The sequence below is a fragment of the Lepidothrix coronata genome, unplaced genomic scaffold (assembly GCF_001604755.1).
Source record: "Lepidothrix coronata isolate B3197 unplaced genomic scaffold, Lepidothrix_coronata-1.0 Scaffold9, whole genome shotgun sequence".
NCBI lineage: Eukaryota > Metazoa > Chordata > Aves > Passeriformes > Pipridae > Lepidothrix > Lepidothrix coronata.
Window position 1 is genome coordinate 10,789,062 of NW_016690189.1, and position 12,680 is coordinate 10,801,741.

Below are 12,680 nucleotides of genomic sequence, written 5' to 3' on the forward strand. Positions count from 1 at the left end.
TGGTATTGCTTAATGGACACGGCTGATATATACAATGAAACAGTAAATATGCAATGAACTGCAACCACATAGTGCATTAGATGAAAAGAGATGAGTAAGTCTATACAACTGGCAGGTTTTGTGCTGCTCCCTCTGTGCTAGGAATTGGTAGAGTTCAGGGTTAAAGTGTCCAGGGTAGTTTGACCAGGAAAAGACTTCTTGTTTAAAGCCTGCAGAAGAAAAGTGGCCCTGTGCCAAGAAAACTTTCACACAGGTTGGAGATTGGAAATGCACCCTCTGTGGTTAAAAATATGTGGACATTCCTATATAATGAGGCTTCAGAGAAGAAACCTGGCAAAGCTGTGAACATCTGATCATTGTGTTCAAGGCCAGGCTGGATGGGGCTTTGAACAACCTGGTCGAGTAGAAGGTATCCCTGCTCATGGCAGGGAAATTGGAACTAGATGATCGTTAAGGTCCCCTCCAACCCAAACCATTCTATGATTCAATGATTTTGATGCCTTAGAATTTATCTGTCCAGCAGGTCATAAATTCACTGATAGTGTTTAGGGCAAGGTTGTCCCATCCTGTAATGCAGTCCTGGTCTCAAGAGAAGGGCTGAGAATACCAAAGTTCTCCAGGAGGAACAGGGACCAGGGCTTATTTCAGTTCCACTGTGTCCTGAGTGGAAATCAGATGTTCTCAATGGATTGTGTAGGTATCACTTGCATGTAGGCAATAGCAACTCTGCTGGAGTTCTCTGCAACTGGTCTGAGAAGTGCACTGCCTCAGGAAGCCACTAAATTAAAGTAATCTAAGTAGGGTTGGGGTGGCGTGGCGCATTAACACCATTTGCTACTTGTTAAGAAAAGAGTAACTATGCTTTGGGCCATCTGATGGCCACCAGCTGGGAACCTTAGCTGCATGGAGATAATCAGATGACCTGAAGTCGTCTTTTTTCAGTCTTACATTTTCTGTACCTCTCTGACGTCATGTTATGATGACTTGTGTGAAAGAAGCAGCTGCCTGAGCATTCTCACAGCATTCAACGAGTCACACACACACCCCACCCAAGACCATAACTGCTGAGACCAGAGCACCTTTGCAGTGAGCAGCTCCAACGAGCTGACAGGTGCCCCTTTTCACTCTCACACATACACCCACTGTCAGGTGCACTTCTTCCTCCTTCAGTCTCAGCCATAGGTTTCCCACAGCAGAGTCTCAGGCATCAGAATTTATAAAAATAATCAATTTAATAGAGTGGTACAGCAGCAGGTCAGCTTGAGCTGAATGTCTTCAGAGAAGGACCATGAACAAATGCCCGAGCAATTATATGCTTATGACTTATACACCTGCTCCTGATGTGCAAATAATGCACTTTCTTAGTCCAATGGTGATTTTTGGTCTGGAGTCTTCTAATATCTTACTAGATTATTTTTCTGTCTCCATGCAGGCAAGCTGTTACCTTATTTTATCGAGTTGAGCTTCTGCTGATGGTTGTAGCCTTCTTATCTTGTGGTTTGCACTTCTTGTTCATTGGCAGAACATGGTTAACTAAAAAAGTCTTAGACTCAGGATAAATATTACAACTAAAGCATCCATGTATTATCAGTATTCTTCTCATACTAAAGACAAAACACAGCACTGTACTAGTTACTAGGAAAATTAACTGTATTTCAGCTAAAAGCATATCTTGGTGAAAACCCACAGCTTATGGGCCAAGGCTCCAGTAACTCTAGCTACTCATGCTAAGCAAGCAAAGCTAAGCAAACAGCATTCTAAATCACACAATACTGTAACTCTGATTCATTCTATTTAAAACTTATATAAGCTAAACAACTAATATATCTAAACACTTGATCATTGGTTGCTGCCTTAAATAAGTTCCCAGTAAAAGCCACATTTTTTTCATGCTGTAATATGAGTATCATACAAGATGATGATGTTTGTACCTAAGCCAAAATACACAGTAGTTTACATATGAAATAAGTGAAACTATCTAGAAATTGAATTTCCTAAAGATGAGGACAAAGATCTTCAAAGAGGCCCAACCCACACAGAAAATGAAAGTTGCTGTTGAAACACTAATGAAGCAACAAGTTTCAAGGCTGTGCCAGGACACCTGATACTCTCGAGCATCCTTACCTATGGATGAAGTTTTTTCTGTCATCAGTTACTGATTCACTCATTCCAGGGAAGGGCTGCTCTCCAGTTTTGTTTGAATGCCGGTCCTCTAATCAGCCGGAGAAAAGGAGTCACTTACATAAGCCAAAGGAAAGGAAATGCTTCTGCAATACAGCTCACATGAACAGCTAGAACTGAGCGCTGCTTGGCTCCTGAAGTCCCGCTTCTGCATGTTCTCACCCCGCTTCTTTAGAGCTGTTTTGACTGGGAGGAGTGGGAATTTGGGAGGCTTTCCTCTTCTGACTGGTCTTTCTTTTTCAAGGCAGTTGGTGAAGGAAAGTGGAAGGCATGACTCCCTCCTCAGACAAAGATCTCAACGGGCTAGATAACCCCAGCTTTGTGGTGAGTCTGCTTTCTGAAGGGTAATTCTTGCATTAACAGGTGCAAGCCCTGTGAAAGGAGGAGAAGGGGAAAACTGGGGGCTTGGGCTGGCTGCAAGGATTCTGATGTGTGATAAAGTCTGTCTTGGCCCTTATCGACAAGAATCTGAGGAATGATTTCCTCAGTACAGCCGCCTGCTGCTGCTGCAGCCTCAGCATACTTTCTACTCTCTGGCACCCTTTTAACTTCTTTTCTCTCTATTATTTCTAAAACAACAATGGAGATAAATGGCAGCGCGAGTGTATCTGTTCTAAAAAACAAGTGATCTCGTGGCTCCTTGTGGCCGTGTTCCTGTGTACAGCATTTTATGTGTTAATTAGTAAAATTACAATAGAAATTTAGCCTAGTAAGGAATGTGTTTCTTTGTCTTCTGAACCTATTTTCAGTAGGATGAATTTTCAGAAAGGTGGGTAAAAAGGGGTTTAAGAGTCAGTGGGGGAGGGCACCCTGTGGAGATACAGCAGGGAAATAGAAGCTGTAAATGGTATGCCAATCCAGGGGTGTGTGGTGCACTGGGAATGCTGCTGGCTGTAACAGCCACAGGGCAAGAGCCTGGGGCACAGTATCTCACAGCGGGGATCATCTCCATTAGAAACTAAAAAAGATGCTTATTTTTCTGTCAGCAGGTGTGAAGGAGTGGGGTCCTGCAACCGTCTTGCTGCCGGTACAAACCACTTGTCTGGGGAGGCTTTTAACCTCCCAGTATACAAGTCCCGCATTTCTTAGATAGCTCTGGCTGAGCTCGCTGTGACCAGTGGAGGTGGGGGTGCTGTGCCAGTTGTGGGCAGAGGGTCAGGGAAGTGCTCAGAACCAGAGGTTTTCTTTCATTATTTTTAACAGGGTCTCTGTTTCTACTTGCTCTGCCATAATGCATATCAGGCTTGTGACTTCTTCTGGTTTGAATCACCCCAAAGAAGGTAGAAGACAAAGGTCTTTTACCTGTAGTTCAAGCAGTTCAGTTTTTGACTGCCCTCCTGATGCACTTATTTAAGATCTGGTTGAGGACCCTGATGCTGTTCCTGGAGCCTGAGGCACATGGAAGGTGTCCTGGTCCCCTGGATTCATGGGAGCAGCTGGGCTGAGAACCTTCAACAGTGGTTTTCTTTCCCTGCTCCACACTGCTCCTGCCTTGTCCTCCTGCCAGCATCTCAGCATCACAGGCTGCCTGAAGCTGGAAGGGACCTCTGGAGGTCACCTTCTCCAAACCCCCTGCTCAAGCAGGGTCACCCAGAGCCAGCTGCCCAGGACTGTGTCTAGATAGTTTTTTAATATCTCTAAGGATGGTGGATCCACAACCTCTCTAGGCAACCTGTGCAGTGCTTGGTCACCCTCACAGCGAAAAGGTGTTTTCTGATGTTAAGATGGGACCTCCTGCATTTCAGTTTGAGTCCATTGCCTCTAGTCCTGTCTCATCCTGTTACCTCCACTCCATCCTTCCCCTGCTGAGCCTTGCCTGCTCACTCCTCTCCAGCTCCTGGGGAGGGTCAGGCCCTCATGTGATGATCATGCAGCTCTGTTGCTGGCACAGGCTCTGCCTGGCTGGAATATGCCTCCTAGTTAACTCAGGAAAAACTGCAATGAAAAGAAAGGAGCTTACTGCTGTCTGCCTAGCTTAGCATTCATCTACCCATGGTGTTATTCAGGAGTAGTTGTCCCCAAATAACTCCATGCATGGGCAGTCTTAAGCACCTTGCTGTACATTTGTTAATCCATGGCTCAGGCTGTCTTGTTCTGAAATGAAATGTCTCCACAGGGAGTTATTAAGAAATGCCTTTTGCTCTTGCAGTTCATGCCTGAGTTCAGTTGGAATTAACTCTGCCTTCACCTATCTCTTTTTAAGTATCTGTAAGGTTCCCAGTTTGCCTAGGCTGGATAAATACACCATGTTTGTTAAAGAAGTGTCTCTGCCCTAGGTATCTCATAGCAGAGTCTCAGGCTTTAAGTCCATTAAGGTAGTTTATCTGAATGGGACTATGGTAGAAACAGCTAGAGCTGGGTGTCTCTGGGGAGGGATCTTGAACAAAGAAATTCCTTGGCAAAATGCATCTTTATAAAAGTTAACTCTGCAAGACATACAGCTCCCTGGGGAGCCCTGGGCTTCTGGCTGCTCTGGGTGGGGAGGGATCTGAGACCTCCTGGGGAGCAACTTCAATTGGCTCCTTTGGAATGGACACTGGGATTTCCCATCCACTGATGTCCCTGTGTTTTACCCAGTTCCTCTGCAGGAGTGAGGTTTTCTAGTAAGAAAAAAGGCAGGTGAGTTTACTGAGGCAGAACACTGGTAAGGATTGGAAAGAGAAGATCAAGGAAATTAAATATAAAACATGTTTTTACTCAGTAATTAGTGGCAGCTAGGTGTTTTAGCATATTTTATCAAAAATGCTGTTTGAGTGAAATTGCCAGGAGGGGCAGAGACCAGAGGACAGTGCAGCTTTTACTGATGAACGCACTGCACACTCTCCCTTGCTTCTGATTGCAGTTTCTTCATCCTTAGCCAGACTTTAATGATACTAACAAACTTTGTCCAGATGTCCCTTTGAGGCTGAGACACTGTCTAATGTTTCTTCAGGCCGAGACATGCATGTGCATATGAAAATGTTCTATCGGTGTTTTATACCTCAGTTTTAATTTCCCCTCCTTATTTTTTTTTTTTTTTTATATCCTAGCACTGTTAAAAGCTACACAGGAGGTGTTCCTGCCAGACATGGAATGTGGCTGCAAGACAGGTGGCTGCTGGGTGCCTGCAGGGCACAGGGTGCCTGTGGCTAACAAAGGGTCTCTCCTGTTCTCCAGGTTGAAGATGGAAGCCACTACTGCTCCTCACCAGATTGTGCTGCCCAGGGCCCAGAGGAAGGTGGGGGCACAGGCCATGGTGGGACCAAGCTTGCCTACACTGTCACAGATGTGCCTCCCTGGTATCTGTGCATCCTGCTGGGCATTCAGGTGTGACGGGGAAGCAGGTGGAGGCTGGGAGTGGGTGGAAGTTTCATGGCTATTCAGCCAGTTAATGGGGGTAAAACCTGAATTTGTGAGTGCTTGACCTTCACTGGGCATGACTGGAGCTCTGGGACTGGATCTTGTTGAACTCAAGCCCTTCCCACCACATCTTGAGCACTGACTGTTATCCTTGTGCCCACAGCTACATTGCACCCTTTGAAGTGCAAATGGTAAGGCAGAGTCCCGAGGCAGGGGCCAAATATTTAATAAGAACTGGTTGTGTACCTCAGCTGAAGGTAAACTGTGTAAGGGCTTCTGAACTCTGCCTTCCCATGGCAACAAAAACTAAGCAGAAGTGCACACACTGCTTTGGCTGGTGTCCATGCCCAGGGGTGTTAAACCACACAATGCCACCAATGCCATGCTGGGTATGGAGCCTTGGGGAAGAGAGACCTCAGAATGATTAGGGTAATGATGGACCGTGCTTGGAGCTTGATGGAGTTTTGTACTTTTTTTCCTTAAATGGTTGTCTCAAATTTAGAGTGTTATCAACCCAAGGTTTTCTGAGCAAGGCAGCATCATAACTTTAATAAAACATGCCGCCAATGAACACAGTGAGTTTCTGAGTGCCACCACTTCCACCACTGTGCTCCAAGGTGAGAGCTCACAACCAGGGTTAATAATTAAAGCAAAATAAGTTTGAAAAATTATTTTCATATTTAGTCATTAGCTAAAGGTCGTTGTAGAAATATGTTTATGACTCTTGTGGCAAATACAATGCCCAATTCTTCCATTCTTTGGCATCCAGTTTTTATGGTTATTCATAACTGCACTGTGTGAGAAAAGGTACTGATGGTAAAGAATTTGTAGCTCCAATGTGCCAACTGTTAATGTTATCATTTATGGTGTGAATGAGACAGACTTAAATATTTGCATTTACTTTGCCTGATTGCTCTCTCCCTCTACCTTGGCATGTCCCCATCTTACTGGAAGAGCAGCCCTGACAGCTTTGTCTGCAGGTGCTGCAGATAAGCTAGTTGTGTTTGACAGTGGTCTGACAGGGGAGTCCAGAGCACTACAAAGGTCTTTGGGCACGAAAAGTAGGAGAAATTTGAGTGGATACATTGCAATTCTTGTAGGTACTTTGGAACAGCCCCTAACAGAGAATTAAGGCTGCTAAAACAGAAGAGAGAATGGGTAATACTAGTACCACCCAAACACAAATCTGTGAGTTGTTTTCAGATTTCCCTCAACAACACGGTAATAATACAGAGCCAGTTCTGTGTCCTTCTTTACCCCGTCTTTCTCTGTGGCTTCTAGCACTTCCTGACAGCCATGGGAGGTCTTGTAGCTATCCCACTGATCCTCTCCAAAGAGCTTTGCCTCCAGCACGACCTACTCACCCAGAGCCACTTGATCAGCACCATCTTCTTTGTCTCAGGAATTTGCACCCTGCTGCAAGTCCTCTTTGGAGTCAGGTAGGCCAAATGCAAGAACTGGGACACATGAGCAATTACTGTGTGCTGAGCAGTTACTATGTGCTTGGCCACCACCCTGCTGTTGAGTTTATCTATCAGTGAGAGTCATTTGCTACCCTTGGGCAATCAGGGCACATGCCAAAGCACCCTGAAATTACTGTACATGAGAGCTTTGCAGGGCTACCTCGCTGTTCTGACTTTTGCATCTCCTGATACTTCATACACCTTTTCCTGGGCTCATAAGGAATCTATCCTCAAAACAATAAAGCATTGCAACATTCAGTAAAAAGTATCTGCTTGCCCCTTACCCCAAGGATCCTTCTGCTAGAGTTTCCATAGGAAACTCTAGGGGAGGGGATAATTAGGAGAAATTGAATGGCATGTGCTGCTGCTTAGGGACTCAGGGAGGAGCTCTGCAGCATGTCCTGTTACACAGTGCCACTTGCCATGCTCAAGGATTCGTGGCACAATCTGAATGTAAGCAAGGTAAATCCTCTTTGCAGATGAGCTGTTTAAGAGACAGTAGAGAGATGAGCATGGATTTGCAACCTGCAGCTCGGTCATGTTACACAGCATGAAAAAGCAGCAACAAGTCTCAGTTGCTGGAGACACCATCCAAGAGGCTCCTGAGACGAGACACAGGTCATTGGCCGTGATGGTGAGCCCTGCTTAGTAAATGATATCACGTAGTCATTATCAGTGTAATATTTCCTTCGCTAATCCTGCAGCTTTCCTCTTGCAAACCCCACTGGAAAGCGTTCAGTGTGCCCATAAGCATCACCTTGGCACCCCGTTTTGCTCCAAGCCCACACATACACAGCACTGGCTGTGAAATAGCTCAAGGACCAACACAGCAGAAGCTATAAATCTATTGTTAATTTAAGTCATGGCACTGGGCCTTCTCTGTTTCTTTTTGTTTGTTTTTTTTTTTTTCGCCTTGCCCAGCAAAATTGTTTGAAGGCTGCAACATATTTGGCCAAATACCATAAGTAGGTGACTCCTCAGATAACTGATACTCAAATATAACTCACCGTCCAAGCTTCGACAGTGCTTCAGTTGTGCTTGGTAATTGCAGTGGTAAAAATATCTGTTTTAGGTGACAGAGACATGATGCTGTTACAGCTATGCCATCTCTTGTTTTCAGGTGCTTTCCAGAGAATGGTGGAAATGCCTCTGTTTCAGGGAAATCTGTGACCTGCAAAAGCACTCACCCAGCTTGATGCCCCATTGCGTTTCTGAGCAGGTGCCATGAGAGATCCTGGGACAAGGAGAGGTTGCTTTGGGGGCTCCTCCCAGGGATACTTCCTAAAGGGAAGGAAGCAGAGGCACCTCAGAGGTTTCTCTTGCTATTTCAGGGCTGCTATGCCAGCCCTCAGGCAGCTTTGGGTTTTTCAAGCACACTAGAGGAATGGCTAAGACAACTTGCACTGCAGTGGGGGCTTAAAGCATGTGGGGTTTAGAGGAGCCAGTCAGGCCTTTTAGGTCTATGTCTCCATTTCTTCATGTGTGGAAAGAGAAGAGGCTGGTGTAGCTCATAGGAGCATCACTCTGCTTTATAAAGCTCTGCACAAAACCAGTGCTGAGCTCCTCTGGAGCTACGAGCTCCTTGCTAGCCTGAGGGCTCCCCAGAGAGGCGTTACTGTAAGCCAGAAAACACAAGGCATGGGGGGAGAGCCAAGGTCTCACCCATTCAGTGCCCCTAGACCCCTCCTTGCAGATTTCCTTTCTAGTGTCAGTGGAAACATGGCAGAGGAATTGGCTTTAAAACCTGGTGTACTAAAAGCCAAGTCACATTTTCTACTGCCCTCAGACTGAGAATGGTTGTGACATGGGGAGTAGCCAGTGCATGTCCTTGTGTTCATGAACTGGTTGTGAAGAAAACTGAGGCAGCCGAAGGGGATGGAGGGAACAACTAGATATTGGCAAAATTTGGACCAAGGTCGACGCTGAGCTTTTGTTCAGAGTCTCGGCATCTTTCTTCCTTGGTCTTCTCCCCTCCTCCAGATTTTTCCTTTGGTTGTTCTACTCTGTGCAGGTCTGTGGTCTCATCAGCCCTTAGGAAGACTATTTTTCCTTAATGTAGGTAGCAGCATTTGACTGTAGCACCAATTTGCCCCTCCACTGCTGTTGTTTGAACCTCAGCTCTTCCCCCACATTGTTTCTCTTGCATGCAATGGGCTGCAATTCCCACCCATGGTCACTGATGGAGACCTGCAAGAACAATTCAAAAGATACTGTCAGAGGTGATGGGCAAACTGATTTTTAAATTTATTTTGCTTTCCTTTCTCTGACCCCTATGGAGCTGAGTTTCTAGAATCCTCACTTGTTATCTTTTCCCTCTGCTCTCCTTCAAGGTTGCCTATTATTCAAGGAGGGACTTTTGCATTCCTGACCCCCACCTTGGCAATGCTGTCTCTCCCCAGTTGGAAGTGCCCTGCCTGGACACAGAATGCCACCTTGGTGAATGCTTCTTCACCAGAATTCATTGAAGTCTGGCAGACACGGATGCGAGAGGTATATTGCATTTTCAGTGGCACCCCCTCTGTATCAGGACTCTTTGCTTTCAGAAAAGTGCTTGACCATGTCATGGCCATCACTGCTGGAGAAACTTCCAATGCTGGAGAAACTATTCCTAATGGACCTTGGCCTTCTCCCTGTTGCGGCTTCCTAAGCATTTATTCTCTGTCAAAAAAGCAGGTGCTTCATTCCTGCTGAACAGGAGACATACAGACCTCCTCATGTGATTTATGGTCCCTGCAAAGTCTCTACTGGTCCAGCCAGATCCCTTCTCCATGAAGCATGGCTAGCCTTGAGGGAGGGAAAATGTTTCCAAGAAAAGGACCCTCTCTAAGCACAGGAAACCTAGCAAAAAGAAAAACAAGGCAAAACCTACTGTAAATATTAAGGGAAAGGGCATCTTAGGTAGTCAGAAAGGAGGAGGAAAGGTCAGGGATCTCACTGCCTCATTCTACATCAATTGTCTTATTAGAGCAAGTGGCTAAATTTGCCTCTGTCGATCCATTTGTTGGTGTGCTTTGCAAACCACTTGGGAAGCATTAAGAGCTCACCAAGGATTTGCTGTGCAGCACAGGCTGCTCTCTTTGCTGATACACATAAATCTATCACAAGGACACTGCTGATTCTTCCTTTCAGGCTGAGTGGTTCACCCAGACCCTGTGTTTCCCTTTGGAGCTGGGGGAGGGAAGGTGCTCAGCACCACAGAGGGCCCAGCCTGGACTTATCACCAAATCCGAGAAGGCAGAGAGCAGCCCCACCCCTGAGTACCCTGCCTGAAGCTGATGCTGAAGAGAGCAGCATTTCAGAATGTAATTGCTGGCTCCTTAGCAGTGATTGTCAAACACAGGGCAGTTCAGGGTGATAAATATGTTCCCGGAGAGAAACTAATACTCAGAAAAAACAGAGGCTGTAATGACTCACCTGCCCCACCGGCGTGCTGAAGTGATTCAAGTTCTTCCCAGAAGGGAGATAGTAGAGATCACAGCCGTGCTCCTGTTTTCAGGGCAAGAGGTTTTCCCCTGCTTTGGGGGGAGCAGGAAGGAGAGTGCAGGGCAGCTGATGCATGCTTGGGTGGACCAAGAGAACAGCGAGGAGGTGATCTTTGGAACAAAATTAGCCCTGGTGAGGACTAAATCTATCAGCCAAAGAGAGAGGTGCTGTGCTGCTACTTTGGTGGTCCATCCCCACATGTAATGTTCAGCCAGGTTTTACTGTGGGAGACAGTCTCAGTGGGAGACCTCTGTGCCAGTCTGTGACTGGAGATTGAGCCTGGCTCTCACACTGGATTTGCACTGACTTATGAAGGAAAGGGTCTTCCAACCTCTGTTTTCTTTCTCCATTTTTCCAGGTGCAAGGAGCTATCATTGTAGCTTCCTGCTTTCAAATCTTCGTTGGATTTTCTGGCCTGATTGGATTTCTGATGAGGTTCATCGGCCCCCTGACAATTGCTCCCACCATCACCTTGGTTGCGCTACCTCTCTTTGAGTCTGCTGGGAATGAGGCTGGGCAGCACTGGGGCATAGCATTCATGTAAGTCTCTCTCTTTTCTAGGAAAACTGAGCATACGCAAATCACTTGCCTCTAGTATTGAAACCAAGTGTCACAGTCTGTAGCAGAGTTTCCCTGGGTATGAGGTTTATTTGTCACTGACATGTGACAAGGCAGATGTGTGATATAGTCATTCCCCCACCCCTCAGTAGGTTAAAGCCCTCAGCAACAAAGCAAAACCCAAAAATGACCTTAAAAACCTGATTTTTGTGAAAATGCAAAGTTCATAGGTCAGTAGAGAAACAAGTCTCTCCAGTGTGTGGGCAGTCTCTGTCACAGTTGGCTATGCACACCCATCATTTAAGTTAAAAAGACATTCCTAGAATGACAAAGTTGAGCACTCAAAGTCAGGTATTCTACATAAAGCTGGTGCTTTATGTATTGTTTTCACACGAGGAGGAGGAGTTGTTCTCTCTAGAGGGCCTGGGGGGCTTTGGAAATGTCTGTCTGCACATGTAGCTTTGCAGCAGTGAGTGCTCTTTCAGGGACATTTGCGTGCATGCCCTTCTGCATGAGTGTACAGTGTGCTGGGTGGTGGAATTTCCTTGGTATTTGAGAAATGAATTAAAAAAGTAGAAATGCAACTGCATGGTTGCCCTGCAGACTTGCCACCTTCAGATCGGGATAGGATGCAAGAGGAGTAGGTTGTTAACCTCTCTATGGGCTCCATCATTTACTGGTGTTTTCAGAGCTGACTTGGAGACTCAGGACCTGGGCTTGAGTGTAGCCCTGGGAAGGCAGCATGTTGTTGTAGGACATGCTTCAGTCCATTCTTTCTCTCGATCTCTTCTCCTCCCTGCACCTCCCCTCCCAGACCCCAAAAGCCACCTCTCTTCTCCACCCCCATTTCCTCATCTAGCTAGTCTCTTCCACCAACACCCCATAGGACTCCAAATCCTGCTTGAAACTCAGCTCTCTTGCCACCATTGTTTTTCCTGTCACATCTCTGGCTTGTTATCCCGTTCTCCAACTCTGGTGATTTGTCCTAATCCTTTTGCTTAACCAGTTTGAATTTTCCTCTTCAAACTGTATATCCTTGTCTGAACTATCTCCTTTCTCTGTCTCTCTTCTCCAGACACTAGCTCCTAACCTCAGAGTCATGCTTGACCTCTTTGCCCAACCATGCCGCTCCATTAATGGGGTCCCAGTCCTCCAGCCTTTGTCCCTGCTCTCAACTCAAGTCACCCGTTCCGTCCAGTTAGTTTCTGTCCCAACTTCTACCCATAATCCCAGTACTTTCTTTCCCGACTCAGATACCTTAGCCCCACCCTGATCATTGTGCTCTGAACTGTCCCAGTTGTGTCCTCTTTTGCTGCCTTCTCCGTGCTCCGTGGGTGTCATTAGGGAAAGAGGGAAAGTGGCAATGGAGGTGGAAGACATGAGTCATGTAGTCTCAGCCCTGCTGTTCAGCCCCACCACATCCCAGAGCTTCCATGATGGAAGATCCCCACTGTTGCCTCAACAAACTTCTTGGTGTTCTTGGTAAGACTGTGGTGAGTTACTCCCTGGTAATGGTGCACACACGGTTCATCAACAGGCAAGGCCTGGACATACTCAGAAGGCTCAGAGTCTTTATGGTCTGCAAATGCTAAAGCCTGAGATGTTTCTGCTGACTGCCTGGGACTTGAAGTGAATGATCGTTGTTGCAGACTGAGC

The 12,680-nt window shown here is 46.3% G+C and overlaps 1 protein-coding gene across 3 annotated transcripts in view; it reads left to right on the top strand.

Annotated features, from left to right (window-relative positions):
• Positions 1-2,176: 2,176 nt before the first annotated feature.
• The window catches only part of LOC108492190 (solute carrier family 23 member 1-like), a 20,110-nt gene continuing 9,606 nt past the window's right edge, over positions 2,177-12,680 (top strand). For 2 of the 3 annotated variants that reach the window (XM_017804233.1, XM_017804235.1), the window contains exons 1-5: positions 2,184-2,505; positions 5,338-5,487; positions 6,802-6,959; positions 9,314-9,473; positions 10,825-11,006. In XM_017804233.1, coding sequence (XP_017659722.1) covers positions 2,452-2,505; positions 5,338-5,487; positions 6,802-6,959; positions 9,314-9,473; positions 10,825-11,006 — 704 coding nt within the window. In that variant the 5' untranslated portion in view covers positions 2,184-2,451. Of the gene's footprint in view, positions 2,506-5,337; positions 5,488-6,801; positions 6,960-9,313; positions 9,474-10,824; positions 11,007-12,680 lie in introns of all 3 variants that reach the window. The other variant, XM_017804234.1, reaches the window with a different exon arrangement.